This window comes from Nelumbo nucifera, chromosome 8 (assembly GCF_055504915.1).
Source record: "Nelumbo nucifera cultivar China Antique chromosome 8, China Antique-T2T, whole genome shotgun sequence".
Classification (NCBI taxonomy): domain Eukaryota; kingdom Viridiplantae; phylum Streptophyta; class Magnoliopsida; order Proteales; family Nelumbonaceae; genus Nelumbo; species Nelumbo nucifera.
This window is the reverse complement of record NC_142656.1, coordinates 58,125,240-58,142,680: the sequence shown is the minus strand read 5'-3', so window position 1 is coordinate 58,142,680 and position 17,441 is coordinate 58,125,240. Positions and strand designations below refer to the sequence as shown.

The 17,441-nt window shown below is 39.7% G+C and overlaps 1 protein-coding gene across 1 annotated transcript; it reads left to right on the top strand.

Annotated features, from left to right (window-relative positions):
• The first annotated feature begins 13,985 nt into the window (after positions 1 to 13,985).
• On the top strand, positions 13,986 to 14,657 carry LOC104612670 (uncharacterized). The gene has a single exon (XM_010280191.1). The coding sequence runs from the start codon at positions 13,986 to 13,988 to the stop codon at positions 14,655 to 14,657; it is 672 nt and encodes a 223-aa protein (XP_010278493.1).
• The last annotated feature ends 2,784 nt before the right edge of the window (positions 14,658 to 17,441 follow it).

The following is a 17,441-nucleotide window of genomic DNA, read 5'->3' as shown; positions in this document are numbered from 1 at the left end:
CTCGGCCAACCGCGAGCTGGGATGAGGAGCCCTGGATCCTTCATGTAGATGGCTCCTCGAACCAACAGGGCAGCGGTGCCGGAATAGTCCTGCACGGCCCAAGCGGCATGAAACTAGACTATGCGCTACGCTTCGAGTTCGAGGCATCTAACAATGAAGTAGAATACGAGGCGTTGATAGCCGGACTAACCTTAGCCAGAGAAGTAAAAGCCAAGCACATCGTTATCTGCAGCGACTCTCAGCTCGTGGTCAACCAGGTCACGGGCGAATATGAAGCTCACGAGCCGACCATGGTCGCCTACTTAGCCAAGGTCAGAGAGGCCCTGCTAAACTTCCAATCACACTTCATTAGACAGATCCCTAGGTCGGAGAACGTTGAGGCCGATGCCCTGTCCAAGTTAGCCAGCACTAGCGACATCACCATGAGAACCCTGTACATGGAGGACCTGTCTCGGCCTAGCATTCTCGGGGGGGGGGGGGGGGGCAGAGGAGGTCGCTCCCGTCGTTCAAGTAGAGCCGAGTTGGATTGACCCACTCATGAGCTTCTTGTTACACGGGACCCTCCCTAAAAATCACAATGCGGCCAGAAGGGTGTACAGGAGATCCTACACGCTCCCCTACCTGTGCTGCTTGCGACCTACCGAAGCCGAGCTCGTACTCCGCGACACTCATGAGGGTCTGTGCGGCGGACACTTGGGGGGCAGGGCCCTTGCCCAAAAAGCGCTTCGAAAAGGGTATTATTGGCCAACAATGAAGGTAGACGCCATTGAACTCGTTAGAAAATGTGACAAATGCCAGAGACATACCAATATTTACCACCTACCCGTTGTCAACCTCAAATATCTCACCAGTCCGTGGCCCTTTGCACAATGGGGCATCGATCTACTCGGGCTATTCCTGCCAGTAACGGGTGGAAGGAAGTTCTTAGTGGTAGCAGTGAACTATTTTACCAAGTGGGTAGAAGCCGAACCCCTCGTAACGATAACAGCTCAAAATGTCCAAAACTTCTTTTGGAAGAACATCGTATGTCGCTTCGGATTACCTCAGGTATTGATTTTCGACAACGACAAACAGTTTGAAGACATCAAATTCCAAGACTGGTGTCAAGACATGGGAATTCGACAGAACTTTACCTCAGTCGCACACCCTCAGGCAAACGGTCAGGCAGAAGTAATGAACAGAGCCATCCTCCGCGGATTAAAGGCACGGTTGGACCGAGCTAAAGGACTGTGGGCAGATGCGCTACCCAGTGTTCTATGGGCATACCGGACCACGGAGAAGACCGCTATGGAAGAAACACCCTTCAATCTCACCTACGGCACCGAAGCAGTAATCCCTGCAGAGATCGAAGTGCCCACGCTGCGACTAGAGGCATACAGTGATCAAACGAATGAAGTAAGGAACCTCGCGTACATCAGGACCGCAGCCTACCAACAGAGAGTAGCTCAGTACTATAACGCCAAGGTCAAAAGGCGGAACCTCCGCATCGGCGACCTGGTCCTTCGTAAAGTTATGGTACTCGATCCCGGCGCCGACAAGCTCGGGTCCAACTGGGAAGGTCCCTACCAAGTAAAGTGAGTGCTCGGTGAAGGAACATATGAGCTCGAGACCCTCGAAGGGAAACAAGTATCTCGGGCATGGAATATTGTCAACTTAAGACAATATTATCTGTAGCAACCGAGTAGGCCATGAGCCGCTCCCAAAGCCCAAGGGCAAAAATTCCGAGCTAACATAACCTTGGCACAATGAGACCCTGTCGCCTTTGAGGCACGGGTAAACTTAAAAAACAGACTATAAGTCACCCCTAGCATAAGGGCTAGAACGCCAAGATAATAAAAAGACCTTGGCAGCATACAATATCTAGTTGTCTCATCGGCATAGGCTAAATGCTTGCAAAACCTATGGCAAAAGCATTACGGCCAGAAACCTTGTGACGGATAGCCTGCCCTGGCGTGCAACAAGTTAAACCCGTAAGAGACAACCAACGTCAACTTAACCCGGGTGCAGACAGATCGGGCATGTACCCTACTATGTCACTCACCTCGGTATACACAAGGCTACCCCTACTAAGTGTTGGAATACAACTCGGGACCACGATGATCGAGGAACCCACACCCCGGGTAATCAGCCTACTAGTCCAACAGTTCAGAATAAGACAACCACTTCGGCGAGTAAAAGAAAATTACGCAAGTATTTGGCGAAAAAATGTTCTTCATTATATAAGCCCCATTACACTACATAAATGTGTCCAATAAAAAAGAGTGGGAAATCGAGCTCGAAGGCCCAGAATACAAGGAGCGCCTGACTACTTGGGAGGCTCATTGGCCTTACTCGGGGTTTCTTCAGGGGTTTCCTCAGAAGAATCGGTTAGATCGGTGGCGTCAGCCTCCCCGTTGCTGCCGTCGTCTTTAGAGTCCGGGTCATCTGCAGCCTGGCGTGCCATGTCATTTGTAATGTTGAAAGAAGTAAAGGCACTTATATCCAGATCAGGGTAGGTATGCCTTATCCACCATCGGCCAAGCTTGAACCCCCTGCGGTAGGCCTTCGGCATTACGTTGTCGAACCTCGAGGACTTGACATAGTCGATGACGGACTGAACCTTGGTCTGTTCCAGAGCATCGTGAAAGATCTCCGTCTTCTCCTCGATATCGGCCTTGAGAAACTCCACCTCGTGCTCTAGGGCCTCCTTGGTTCCCTTGAGGGCCAGCATCTCGAGTTGCGAAGCCTTCTGGGCCATTTTGAGGCTCTCCACCTCAAGCTTTAGGGCTTCCTGACCAACTCGGAGCCCGTTCACCTCTGCCTTCAGCCTGTCTCGTTCCCGGGCCAGCTCCTCCCTCTCTAGTACCAAAGTGTCGTTCAAATCTTTCTGGGCGGCGACAACACTCTCCAATTGATGGACCTTGTCCTGCGCTGCCTTCAGCTCGGCATGGGCCACACGGGATGACTCCTTAGCAGCTAAAGCGTGCCTCAGGTGTTTATCAGACTGGAAAGTCAAGGCGTGCACGATAGTGTTCGCCTAACAGAAGGAAACTAGTCAGCAAAAAAAAAAAAAGAAAAAACAAACAAACAAACAAACAAACAAACAAGCGCAACCTCTGAGCTGACCTGGGGAGTGTTCGGCCCAGCTCATGACTTTTGCATTGATGACACCCCTCTTGCTTCGGTCGAGCCTGACCTCGGGATCCAAGATGGATTCCTCCTCTTCAGTCCCAGAGCTAGACGTCGCTACTTCTGCAGTATGCTGAGCCGACCCCTCTGTAGCCTAGGCGGCCGCCCCAGCCGAGCTCGGAGCCTTAGCAGTAACCCCTGCCGGCTCGTTTTCCGACCCTCTCGCAGCCTCAGGTATTCGGGGGGGGGGGAGTCACCCTCCAGATCTATCACCGGAGGGGCACTGTTGAGTCCGCTCTCATGGGCAGGAGCTCGGGAATGGTCGGGTTCAAGGGAGGGAGCCCTCGGTGACTCCACACGAGCCCTTTTGGCGACCTTCTTCGTGGTCCACTTCTTCCTCTTCTTTATTTGGCTAAGGTGTCAGGTAGCCGTGATTCTCTCTTCTTCGTCCATGGGGGCTACAACAAAGTTGGCATCAGTAAATCCAAAAACGACGAGCAAATAAAAACCAAGCGCCAAAAGACAGAAATAGACCTACCCGAGCTAAAACCGGCCTGAGCGAGCTTCTCTTCGGTGATGTATTCCCGACGATCGAGCTTAGCCTGAGCCCACGAGTGGAAAGCCTCCCACGTCTACTGGTTGAGGGCGATGCTGGTCGCCTGGGTAGCCACCCTACAGCTGGTAAGGAAGGGCCATCTTGTGCTAGCCCGGACCACAAAGTAGTCCCATTTCCAAGCCGAGACCTTACTCGGGAACTTATGCAGTAGCTTAAAACCTGGGCGAGGAGATAAGTAGTAGACCTGCTCGTGCTCAGGGGGAGCGCTAGATGCGCTCTTTTTTATCAGCAGTATGGAGCAGAGTATGTCTGCGTCCAAAGAAAACTGCTTTTCATGGCAAAGAGAAATGGTCCCCACTAAATTCCGAATAGAGTTGGGGTGAAGCTGGTCCAGCGTAATATTGAAACGCCTTAACACCTCAGGGATGAGAGGGTGAAGAGGGAGATGAAGCCCGCCGACGAGTTGTTCCCTGAAAATCACGACCTCATCTGGACCGTGCTCCCAGGGGAAGTTACCAGTGTCAGAGTAGAGGGACCGAACTGGTCCGGCACCCGACCTCGATGGGAGGTGGACGCCAACTTACCCGAAGCCGCCCGTGCTTCGCGGGCAGGTCGTGTCGGGGAAGGGTCACCATGACCCGAAGTGCCCATCCTGGGCTCATCTGAGAAGCTACTCTCGCTAGACATAAGGACGAGCTAAGAAAAGAAGAAAGAAAAGGAAAGGAAAGACTCAGAGACTCACCCGAGCTAGGCGAAAACGAACTGTAAAAACCCGAGTTGGAAACTTCAAACGCGAGCTCAAAGTGAAAGCTACTTAGCAGCGAAAGGAATGACAAAACCCCACTATTTATAGATGAGGGGCCCGGTGACCAGCAGTCAGGATTGGATCAATCCAATGGATATCAGAGAAACCGGCTGCGGGACTCCCGACGCGAATTCAATTTAGCGCACTTTTTGGCGTTCGCGCAGCATAGAAGACCTGATGTCCGTGCGTGAGTTGCACGAGACGTGGGTTTTTTCCGTAAAGAACCAAGTGCCTGACCGGTCCGGCCATTGAACCGCCTAGCACGACAGTGTGAACAACTGAGCCAAATCCGCCCGGCGAACCATGAACTCCACGCACTGGGGCCCCCCGTCCTCAGTACGGGGAGTGGGGGGCAATTGATGGAGGACGATTTGGCTTAATCCTATGAACCCAGGACACGTGCACCTGACCTGGCTTGGTGAACAGTCCAGCCTGGCAGTACGATCCTGGCTCGGCGCGAAGGAAGCGCTAAGTCAAAGAGAGTCAACTCGCCGAGGGCTAATAGCTCGACGAGTTGGCCCCCCGCCCAGCTCGGAGAGCCCCCCTAAGGGATACTGAGCTTTTATCCACCTGGGAAAGAGCACCTCAGTGCTTCTGGGCAGGACCCCGTCTGCCCTGAAGCACCCCGGTTTGTGGTAGCTCGGTGAGCCGCATGAGGGAAGGCAGGAAGATCTCCTGCCCGGCCGCTGTACCAGACAAATCTGGTGACAGTAGTCGTGTCCCTCGTCAGGCAGCGTCGCGCCTGCCACCTTTAGAAGGTGTCCTACGCCTGACAGGCACGTACTCAGCGGTGACTGCCCCACGCATGCCACCTCGGCCCTACCAATAACGGCTGCGGCAGGTTGGCAGCGACGGTTATACCTGTCATGTCAGAAGCTGACGGGGAGAAGTAACAGACTTCTACTATAAGGAGTTCAGCATCGAAGAGGGAGGGGATTCAGATCTACGGTACGCGCGCTATCTCACTCTTAGCCTTCACCTTCTTCCTTGCTTCCCCTACCCAGTACTAACTTAATCGTCGGAGTGTTCCCGCCGGGTGACTCCCCCCGGGAATTTCCTTCTTCTCAGGTATCTTCTATGAGTCACGTGAGCGCCAGATAGGAGTGACCGAATCGCGCTACATCATGTAGCATATAGGTCTTAATGGACCCATTTTAAATAGTTATATGTGAACCCATTTATTGGAAATGGGTCTCATCGAAAACGGGCCTTAATATTTTAAGTGGAAATGGACCCGTTTTAGTGGATTTTTAAATTAACATTTGTATTTCTGTTGTTTTACCCCAACCTATTTATATTTTACTTTATTATGTTGCATTTATATTCTCTTTTCTTCTCTCTTTTAAAATGTTATTTTTAAATGTAATAGTGATATGTATTAAAATAAGAGGCGTTGGAAAACCCAAAGATCTGTCTTTATAATAATATACAACTTTATTGATCTAAGCAAATATACAGTAAAGATATGCCAAGAAAAAACCAAAAAAAATGGGCCTGGGTTTACCTAAACAACTTTAACCAATCAGAAACTCACATTTGAATGTATACAGTTTTGTAGGTATGATAGTTCTTCGGGGTATCATAATTGGATTTTATAAGTTAAAAGAAAAAAAAAAGTTTTTGTTTGCAAAACTTTAAATTCTGAAAAGTGAAAATTATCACAAAAATTAAGGTATTTCAAAGTATCCAAATACTCTTTTGGTCCAATAATCATAAATTTCAAGTTTCAAACTATCCGTTTGTTCAAATCCGATCCGGTTAAGGCCATACAAATTCAATTCATTTATAGATTATAATTGGATCAAATATGGATTTACCCTTATCTGATTCAATATTTAAATATATTATACAAAAAATAATATTAATATTGGATTATTAGTAAAATGATTTAAATTTTATATATATACAGTCTCAGTTTGAAAAGAATATATACACTATAAATATTAAAATACAAGATTTTACACTCTACATATTTATATTTATACTCTTCTAAACTAAACCTGAGATTCAGTTTTTGAATCAGAACATTAACGAATCAAATTCTAATTCCGTTGGATCCCACAAAATTGTTCGAGTTGAAGAGCACCACCAATTAATTTGGATGTGCCCCTCAATTCTTTTAATTTGTTTATGGAGGAAATACGCAATTCTTTTAATCAACTTGTATTCTAGTTGCTTTAAAATAATCTCCAATTTTATTCACTTTATCAGAATCTCTCTTTCTCTCTCTCTCAAACGACAAAATCATGGTTCAGTCCTGGGTCTTTACATCAACAATGAATAAAGCAAGAGCTATTCTGTGGTCCAGCGCATACAGCAATAAAACAGCCCCAGATTCCTTCCATTGAGAAAATGATACCTCAACAAACCAACTCCTTCTCTGGATACCCCATAAATGTGGCATTCCGATATTACCAAGTTATGGGCTTATCGGCCTAAAGGGTGTCAATAGACCGGTTTAGAATTGGACCCCGTTCAGTACAAAATCAATTTAGACGGATTGGATGAACATATATTGGATTGTTTATATTTAGTCCAAAATATTTATTAGATTGGATTGGACCTGGTCCATCGGTAATAAATTTATATTGGATTGGGTTAGATTAAGCTAATATTTAGTTCATTGATATAAGATAAGGATATATATGTCAATGGACTGGGTTTGGGTTGAAATCAATCTAAATCAAAATGAATTTGAATAGATTAGATGGTCCAGACATTGAATTGGACCGATCCAAATTGGTCTAAAACATTCATTGGATTGGATTGGACCCGTCCATTTATAATGGACTCACATTGGACTGGATCGGATTGGACCAAATCCAATCCAATTGACACCCCTACCTGTAGGTCTTTGGGTTGAGGACATTCAAAAAACAGGCTCAGTTTGGAATAAATATAAATACAAGTATGTAGAGTGCAAAATCATATATTTTGTATGTATTTGCAATGTAGATATTTGTATTTGTACTCCTTTCAAACTTAGCCTTAATAATTAATTTGTTTGTGATTTTATGGTTTTGAAAAGTAGACTGGACCGGTTGACCCAAAAACAGATTGACAATTAGTTCCATTTCACCGTAAAACCATTTTTAGGCCAAAAACCATTAATTTGGTCAGTGACCCGCTGATTCAGGCGATCGAATTATTGACCTATTGACGTAGACAATGGTTTTTGATATTTTTTATTTTAATTAATTTTTTAATTCTCACTTAATGGTGAACGTGGCAGAGTTAAAAGGTTCCACATGTAAGGATTACATCAGTGGTCTGGTCTGGTAAAGTAACAAAGAAGTTCAAGTAATCAATCCACCTGGACAATTAACTAACGTAAGGATGACACCTTTGGACTTCCTTTTTCAAATGATCCGTAGTATTCAACTATTTTTGGACTAAATTTTAGTTTTGGTTGCCCACGTTTCATACAGATACAATCATGCCTTCTGAATCGTTACCGTTTGTTACTGTTTCTTGGAGTTCATATAAACTTACTATATATCAGAAAGAGAGAGAGATCCATTTACGGTAAGGATGTTAAACATATAAAGCCAATTTTCTTTCTTTTTTGGAAACATCTATAATGCCAAAAAGACATTATAGGGTTTGACTATGATGTCGGGAAGACTTAATACCAAAAATACTTATAAGTTAAAACCAATGATCAACATTCACACATCCCAGGGTTTTGCTATCAAAGCCTTTTTTGATATTATATCTTTCCGGTATCTTACATTTTTTCTTTTTCTTTTTCTTGTGTAAACCAGTTTATAGAAAGAAAAACTCAGTTGATTGTTTACCACTTTTAGATATCAGTTGATTGGTTAGAATTCTTAGGCCCTCCAATTGATGTCAATTCATGGGTAGAGTGGAGGTATTTGATATTTTGAATCTTTACTAGTTTACAGGAATTCTGAAATCTACAGTATTTATTCATAATTTTTTTTTTCTTTTTATGATGTAAAAAAATATAATATAAAAAGAATTTTGACCAATCAAAACCTACCCATAAATTTTGATAAATAAACCTTTATGATTCCAGTTTATTGGTCAGTTGATTTTGGATATCACAAAATCTATTACGCTGAAAAGAACGTAATACCAAGAAGGCTTCGACCAATCAAATTCCTAATGAATTTTGTTGAAAGCCCAGCTGGACCTGGTTGATTACCACATTTGATGCCGATTGATTGGCTATTAATTTTTAATCAAATTGAACATTTTCTTATTTAAACCTAATTATAATTTATACTCTATGTCTCCAACGTCATTTACGTAATGCAGTTTCCCTCCTCTACACCCTCTGTCATCGTCATTGGTCATGGTGGACAAAGACTTTGGTGACGAGGTTGAGAGGCTAAATGTAGTTCTTAATTTGTTGGACCATTCATCTCTATTACTCTATATTCTCTATCACTGGAGGTTGACCGCCACAACTTCAAAAAATGTTTCTTCTGGGTTACCAAAGCAAGCAAAGAAGCGTAAATTTGTTATTCTTTTTACGCGGATTAATGGCGGAATGACTTATTTGATTAAATCACGCATTTACAGGCTTCATTATGTTTGGTTGGTTTTGAGTTGAAACTAGAAAACTTGCACCAGACTCCTTTCTTTGCGCCCAAAACCCCAGAAGTTGAGTGATCTTCATGAGAAAGCAAAAGATCCGGACTAAATTCTTCCTTTCATGTATTAACCTCATTGCCCTCCAGCTCCAGGTGGTGGCTCATAACTCATAACAATATCTCTATTTCATTAGAAACCAAAGATCCAAGAATATCGGATATGGTTGCGTTTGGATTATCTTCAGGATTTTGTGCTTTTAAAGCGTATAAAGGCCCAATTCTGGGTTTTGTGCTCTGGGGATTACAAGTGCTTTGACCTTAAATTATAGCTTTAAAAAATGGTTCTTACCAAACACTAAAATCACTTCTTGGCTCAATTTTGTTTTGTACAACCCAAAGCTCAAAAAAAAAAAAAAAAAGATTATTCAACAACCTGGGTGGGCCCAATCTAAGCCCAAATTGACTGAGTTCAAAATTTTACATGATTAGGCTTGGATTTTTTGCCTTCGGGTTTAGCTTGAACCCAAAAATTTGGGCTGTTTTAATTTTAGGGTTGGACTTGAGTTTAGTCGTTAGGTAACCCGAGCCCAACCTGGCTACATATTCATACATGCATATATAGAATTTAGGGGTGAGAAAAAATTGAAAAACCGAACCAAAAAATCAGTTAATTGAACTGGTCAATTCAGTGTTTTTAAAAAACCGAAGGTATTGGTTTGGCTTCGGTTAAGCAATATAGAAAACCGGCACTTAACCGAACCAACCGGTATACATACATTTCTATATATTTTATATATTATAAATTAATAAATATGCATTATATATAAATATATATATATATATATATTTATTATTTAAAACATAATATTTTATATATATTTATAATTTTCTATTATATTTACATATATTTTTATAATATGTATTGTAAAAATTAAAAAACTGACAAACTGAACTGATGGTTAACTTCGATTTCAGTTACCGGTTTTCTAAAAACCGATAGTACCGGTTTGGTTAAAAAAAAGCCCCATTAGCACCCCTAACATAGATATATGTATTTACATATATACATACATATTTGCATAAATATATAATACATGTATACTTTTAGAATAGATTTATTGATCAACCCAAACCCAATCCAAATCCATCAAATTATAACACGGGCTGGACTTGGATTGAAAAGATTGAACTTAACCTTGAACTCGGTCCAGCCTTGAAGTTAGACCCAAATCTTATGGTTGGCTTTGGTTTGACTTAAACCCGGCCCAGGGCGCCACCTGACTTGCACCCAAAAACAAAATTAGACCGTTAATGGTGTGGATCAATGTGGCAGCAGACCTAGCTGGTTGGAACCCGATTAATACCCGAACCAATCATGTAAAATGTAAATCCCCAACATACATTTTCTCTTGGTCTAATTTCGTATAAGAAATCTGAAAGTATTATTTTAAAGGGGACATACAAAATATTTTGAGAAGAGAGAGGAAGGGAATTGTCAAGTTCTCAGACTAATATCAGTAATGATCGGATCTTGTTAAGTCACACCCGATTTTTAGGAACATATTTAGTAGGGCTTCTGCGTTGATTGAGCTACATTGATAAAAAAAGTTATCCGAGATGATATTCTGTCCATGTTTATTTACATAATATCGCAGTCATATATGAAGAATATCTCATCCCTTATACAGTATAGGAGGAGATGTTCCCAATTCATGACAATAATGTGTTATAAATGGGCAGAGTTTGTGTGAATAGGAGATCCGGAGTCCTCACCAAGAAAATCAGATCTGCACCCCACAATGTCCCACAGCGCATCTTCGCCTTGTATTGGGAACATCTCCCGATGATGATACCACCGGGTCTGGTATTATCATCGGGAGATATTCCCAATACACGGCGGAAATGCGCTGTGGGACATTGTAGGGCGCCCCCCTTGTGGGGTGCAGATGTAAACTCCTCACCAAGATAGCATGTTGTGAGCAGACGTTCTCGTGGCTAGGAGAGATCCTGCCTCATCCGAGATAGCTTTACCAAAATGTCAATTTTAATATTGATATAAGCCTATTTTCAGCTTTCTGGATTTTTGTCAAACACAATTTAATGGCTTTTCGGCTTGTTCAGCTCATGTAACGCCATAAGCCACTGCGTAAAACTCCTCCCCAATGGGCACTAGATATAGATATAGTACTTAGTGTTACAAAAGTATATAGGGTCTGATCCATTGAAAAGCCAAAGATAAAACGAAAAACACAGCACCTGTAGAACTGAAAAGAAGAAACTGTACACATGGCCACTAGTCCCAGAGGGCCCTTTGTTGGTTACTCTGTTGGTTGATTGAACCATTCAAGCTGCATTACCACAACAATTATGTGAAAGTTGCCTGGAAAGTGATTTGTTCTCTGAATTGCAAAATAAGAGTATGACATCTTCCTTTGTAAACACACTTTTGAAGAAGAAAAGGACACAAAGCAATCAATCAAGGGACAGAAACATTGATTATCAATAACGAAGAAGAAATAAGTGGTAAAACACTAAAACTTGTAAAAAGACAATGAATTAAGCTAACATCCATTACCTTCTAACACTAGAATACAATAATGCAGCATTTGGATTAAAAACTCAGTGTTCATAAGAGCATTTTAATCGTAAAAAGAAGATAATTAAGTCTAGTAATGACACGATTAGATTACTCATGCAAATTACCCTATTCATTCCCAAACTTATCTAACTTTCCCTCTCAATTTCCCAAGCCCAATCCGTCCCATTTGATTTGAAAAGTTAATTAACGCTTCTTTTATATACTAACACTTAAACGTGATTTGAACCTAAATCAATTAATGATAGCATAAGAACTTTTATTAACTTTTGTGTTCATCCAAACAAACAATACATATTTATGATTAACAGTTTCAACTAAAAATTAAAATAAATAATATTTAAAATTAGTATTTTATAAATGAATAGAATAAATAATCTATAAAATCCAAATTTACATCAAAAGATGATTTTAATCCCAATAATTTATATAAATAAAATATTAATAATAGAATAATTATCTTAGTACTTAAAATTTATAAATTTCTGCATGATATATATCTTACAAATTTTATATATTTTTATAGCTATTAGTTCATATTTCAATTTATATTAAATAACATTATATTTATCATTTACAACAAAATATTCAAGAATGTAATAGTAAATTAAATCTATCAAATCCACTAATTTACATTTATATGAAAAAATGATTTTTAGTTTCAAAAAATTTATAGAAGTTCAAATTTCAAAAATGAAATTATTATTTTTAGTAATTAAAAATTATGAACTTGCATATGATATATGTCTTAGAAAATTTAACAAATTGGATATATTTTGAGTATAAATTATATGTTCTTATAAATTGTTAAATGATAATTTAATTTATATTTGAGAATTTAATATTTGGTTAACCCTTTTGTTAATGTTAAAAAGTAAAAATAATATAATAGAAAGTAATTGATATAATAATTAGGATAAATATAATAGGTTCATATTTTTGTGTCTTGGACTCTCAATTAATGTATTTTTTGATATCTATATTAATTGTAATATATTATCAATTAGTATTAGAGCCAAGGTTGCTCAACCTATGCATGAGAAACTATAAGATTACAAACAAACAAACAAAATTTCAGGTTCTCATTTTCTAGCGATTTGGTTGGATTCCAGTGAGGTAACCGGAAGGGAATGGTCGGATTTTGGTCCCCGTCCATTCATGACCAATTTCCCGCCGAATGTTGGCCTGAAATGGCAAGGACATAGCAGCCCAGATGTTGCTGTTATTCAGGTTGTTTAGACCCAAAACAGGCGAAGAAGATGACGAGTTCGAGGGTCGACCCAAACCCGAAAAGCCTCGTCCATTTTGCGCCGCCATGTCCCGGCAAGTTCATCAGTCTTACCCGGTGAGTTCTCCAAGTATACTCGTTGTGTCAATTCGGCGAGTTCCTATTAATTTTGACTATTCAGTTTGACCATACCGATTTATCTATAAAGACCTGACGGTTCATGTCTTTATACATATTAGATTTTTATGAAACTTGTTACCCCTAAAGTTTTGGATCTCCTGAATCCATAAATGTGGGTGCAACACTCTAATTATGATTAAAACCCTATGGTTCATCCCCGGTTTGGTAAAACCTGAAACTTTGACTAGCCGGTTTAGGGGTTTTTTTTAAATCGTTTTGATCAAATTTGTTTCTCACAATCTTATATTGGTCTAAACCGCATTACGGTAAAATTTTATGAATTTTGGAATTCATTTTGGCACTGGTTCAATGGATTTAGTACGTATTGACCCAAATTTATCGTTTAATTTGTCATTATTATTATTCTATTTTGATTAGTATTCATCCCTACAAATCCAAATTATGATTATTGGTGTATGTGATCTTTTGCTTCACTATACCTTTGAATTATCATGTGCCAAATCAATTCAAAACCATTCAAATTGGATAAATCTTGTAACCACAAAAGTGGTCAAATTTTGAAAATTTGTATGGTGTTCAAGTGGTTGGTAATTACCCATTGACAAGTTGCATTGTGTTGCATCAAAATAGTAATCGCACCCAAAGGTGGGTCATTATTTTGTGCAAACCAATGGGACAAGACGTTTGATATGAATGACTTAAATAACAAGGATTTAAACCCAAAGGTGTAAATTCTTGGAAATTTATGATGCTCATATTGATCAAGTCTTGTGGAGATTTTTGTCACCATAAAGGAGATTAAAAGAAAAAGGGGAGAGAGAGAGCATCTATATGTTGTATTTTTTTTTTTTTTGCCCAAAGGTGAAAATACAATGAAACATCAGCTCTTCTCATTGAACCATATCCATTAAGCTTTCAGGGTCACTCTTGGTCTTGTCTAATTGATATTATGCACCTTATGCCATGATTTTAACTTAACATAAGGAATCGAGATGCAATGTAGTGAGCATGTTTTCCTTTTCTTTTCAGCCTTGAGTACTGCTACAATTTTAAGCTATTTGTATGGTATTGAAACTTTGAATGGTTCAAACTTCTATGACTGGAAAGAACAAATAGAGATAGTCATGGCCATTTTCATGATTGATTTTGTCCTATTAGAGGACGAACCTCCAAAACCCACTGATCAGAGCACGAAAGAGGAAAAAGATAAACATGAAGATCGGGTGAGAGCCAATCGTATTTGCTTGATGGTAAAGAAATGGACAATTTCAAAGAATATCAGAAGTGGTATCCCAGATGAGACAGTTGCTAAGAAATACATGACTAGGGTTCAAGAGCAGTTTGTCGGCTCCTCCAAAGCGATTGGTAGTTCCTTAATGACACAATTAGTAAATTCAAAATATGAGGGTGCGGGAAGTGTAAGAGAACACATACTTCACATGGCTGATCTTGCTACCCAAATGAAAAGCATAGAGATGAATGTGGATGATGGATTTCTCATCCAATTTATTTTGAATTCTCTCCCATATCAACTTGATCAACCGAACATCACATACAATGCTCAAAAGGACAAGTGGAGCCCTAGTGAGTTGATCTCCATGTGTGTACAAGAAGAGGAGAGGCTGAAGAAAAATAAAGTTGATAGCATGAATATTGCGGTATAGACACTGCAAGGGCCAAATAAGAATAAGTTTTTCAAAAGTCAAATGAATGTTGGAAAGTTCAAAAAATTTAGGGCGAACAACCCTCAAGGGCAGAAAGGAGGGAATAGTGGAGTCCGATGTTTTTATTGTAAGAAGATGGGACACATGCAAAAATATTGTTTAAAGTTCAAAAAGAACATGGAGAAAAAGGTACCTTGCTAGCTTATGCAGTTTCTAAATCCAATCTTGCTTATGTATCTTCTAATACTTGGTGGATTGATATTGGGGCAACCCTACATATTTCAAATACTATGTAGGGTTTTATCAATAGCAAGTGGTTAAGTGATGGAGAAAGAGATCTAGTGATGGGGAACGGTGTCAAAGAATGAGTTGAAGCAGTTGCAGTCTATAGATTGATTTTAGACACTAGTTTTGTTTTAGACTTAGAAATTGTTATTTATGTACCTAGTATGAGGAGAAACCTTTTGTCAGTTACAAAACTAGATGCTCTTGGTTTTAAGTTTAATTTTGGAAATGGTGCTTTTAGTTTAATTTCTCAATCTCGTGTTGTTGGTACTAGAACATTATGTGATGGATTATATAAATTGAATCTTGATACTGCATATGCTTCATCTCTTTTATCAATGGATACATATAATGTTGTCGGTACAAAACGTTGCGTTGTTGATGAAAATTCATCAATGTTATGGCATAAACGGTTGGACCACATTTCTAGAGAAATAATTGAAATGTTGATAAAGGAAGGAATACTAAAGGACTTGGATTTTACTGATTTTAGCACATGTATAGAGTGCATTAAAGGTAAAATCATAAAAGGTAGAAATAAGGGAGCCATGAGAACTTCAGATCTTTTGGAACTAATTCATACTGACATTTGTGGGCCTTTTCCTATACCTGCTTGGAATGGTGAAAAATATTTTATTACTTTTATTGATGACTTTTCTCGTTATCATTATATTTATTTGCTGCATGAAAAGTCACAAGCTTTGGAATTCTTCAAGATTTACAAAACTGAAGCTGAGAATCCGTTGAATAAAAGGATTAAGGCAGTAAGATCTTGAATCTAGGCAACATCTAGGACTTTTTGCCAAGTTTTTAGAAGGATGCGATATTGTTGCACAATATACTATGCTTGGGACTCTCAAACAAACTGGAGTAGCAGAAAGAAGAAATTGCACCCTAAAGGACATGGTAAGAAGTATGATATACAATTCTACGTTGTCAGAATCCCTTTGGAGAGAAGCTTTAAGAACTGACACATATATCTTGAATCGTGTACCTAGTAAGGCAATGTGCAAGACACCATTTGAATTATGGACTGATAGAAAATCTAGTCTAAACCATTTGCATGTTTGGGGGTGTAGGGCGGAGGCCAGAATATATAAACCCTAAGAGAAGAAGTCAGATCCTAGAACAGTGAGTTGCCATTTTGTAGGATACCCTGAAAGATCTAAAGGTTACAGATTTTATTGTCCATCATGTCTAACCCAAATTATAGAAACTGGAAATGCAAAATTTATTGAAGATGGGCTTGTTGGTGATGATGTGTCTACTCAACACATTGAGTTTGAGGAGAGGTCTACATTAGTTGTTGTTCTAGAGTCCCAACATCATGTCTTGCCTATTCAAAATGAAGAAGTAGTGTTTGATGATCATATAAGGGAAGGTCCACACTCTCCTACAGAAGTTGATGATCCTTTAGTAGAAGTACCATTGAGGAGATCTCAAAGGGTGAGAAAACCACCTATCTCTGGAGATTTCATTTGTTATTTACAAGAGTGTGATTTTGATGTTGGCTCTAAAAATGATCCAACCACGTATAAAGAAGCCATCAATTGCCAAGTGCCATGATTGATGAGATGGAATCAATGAAGAAAAATGAAGTTTGGGATCTCGTAGAATTGCTTGATGGAGCCAAAGCAGTTGGTTACAAAGTGATGTATAAAACAAAATGAGATTCAAGTGGCAATATAAAAAAATATAATGCACAAATGGTAGCAATGGGTTTCACTCAAAAGGAAAGTATTGACTACAAAGAAATCTTTTCTCTTGTCTCTAAGAATGATTCCTTCATAATTGTCATGACTCCTATGGCTCATTTTGATCTAGAATTATATCAAATGGAGGTCAAAACAACATTTCTAAATGGTGTATTACGTGAAGATGTATATATAATTCAAACAGAAGGGTTGGAAGTGGTAGCAAGAAAAACCTTGTATGCAAATTAAAGAAATCTATTTATAGCTTAAAGCAAACATCAAGACAATGGTACATAAGGTTTGATGAAGTCATCACCTCTTTTGGTTTCAAAGAAAATGTGGTAGATGAATGCATATATCTCAAGATTAGTGGGAGCAAGTTTATTATATTGGTCCTTTATGTTGATGACATCTTGCTTGCAAGTAGTGATATGAAACTGCTTTTAGAAACTAAGCAGTTTTTAACAAATAATTTTGACATGAAAAACCTAGGAGAAGCCTCCTTCATCATCGGTATCTAGATACATCGTGATAGAACCAGGGGCATGTTGGGACTGTCTCAAAGAGCCTATATTAATAAGGTTCTCAAGAGCTGTGGCATGGACCATTGTTCGTCAGGGGATGTTCCAATCACTAAAGGTGAGAAACTCAATAGGGATCAATGTCCAAAAACTGAGTTAGAGGTTGAAAAAATGAACAAAATAATGTACAAATTCTCCTATGACTCAATTATTGGAAGCCTCATGTACTCTCAAGTTTGCACCCGACCAGATATTGCCTTTGCAGTTAGTGTCTTTAGCAGATA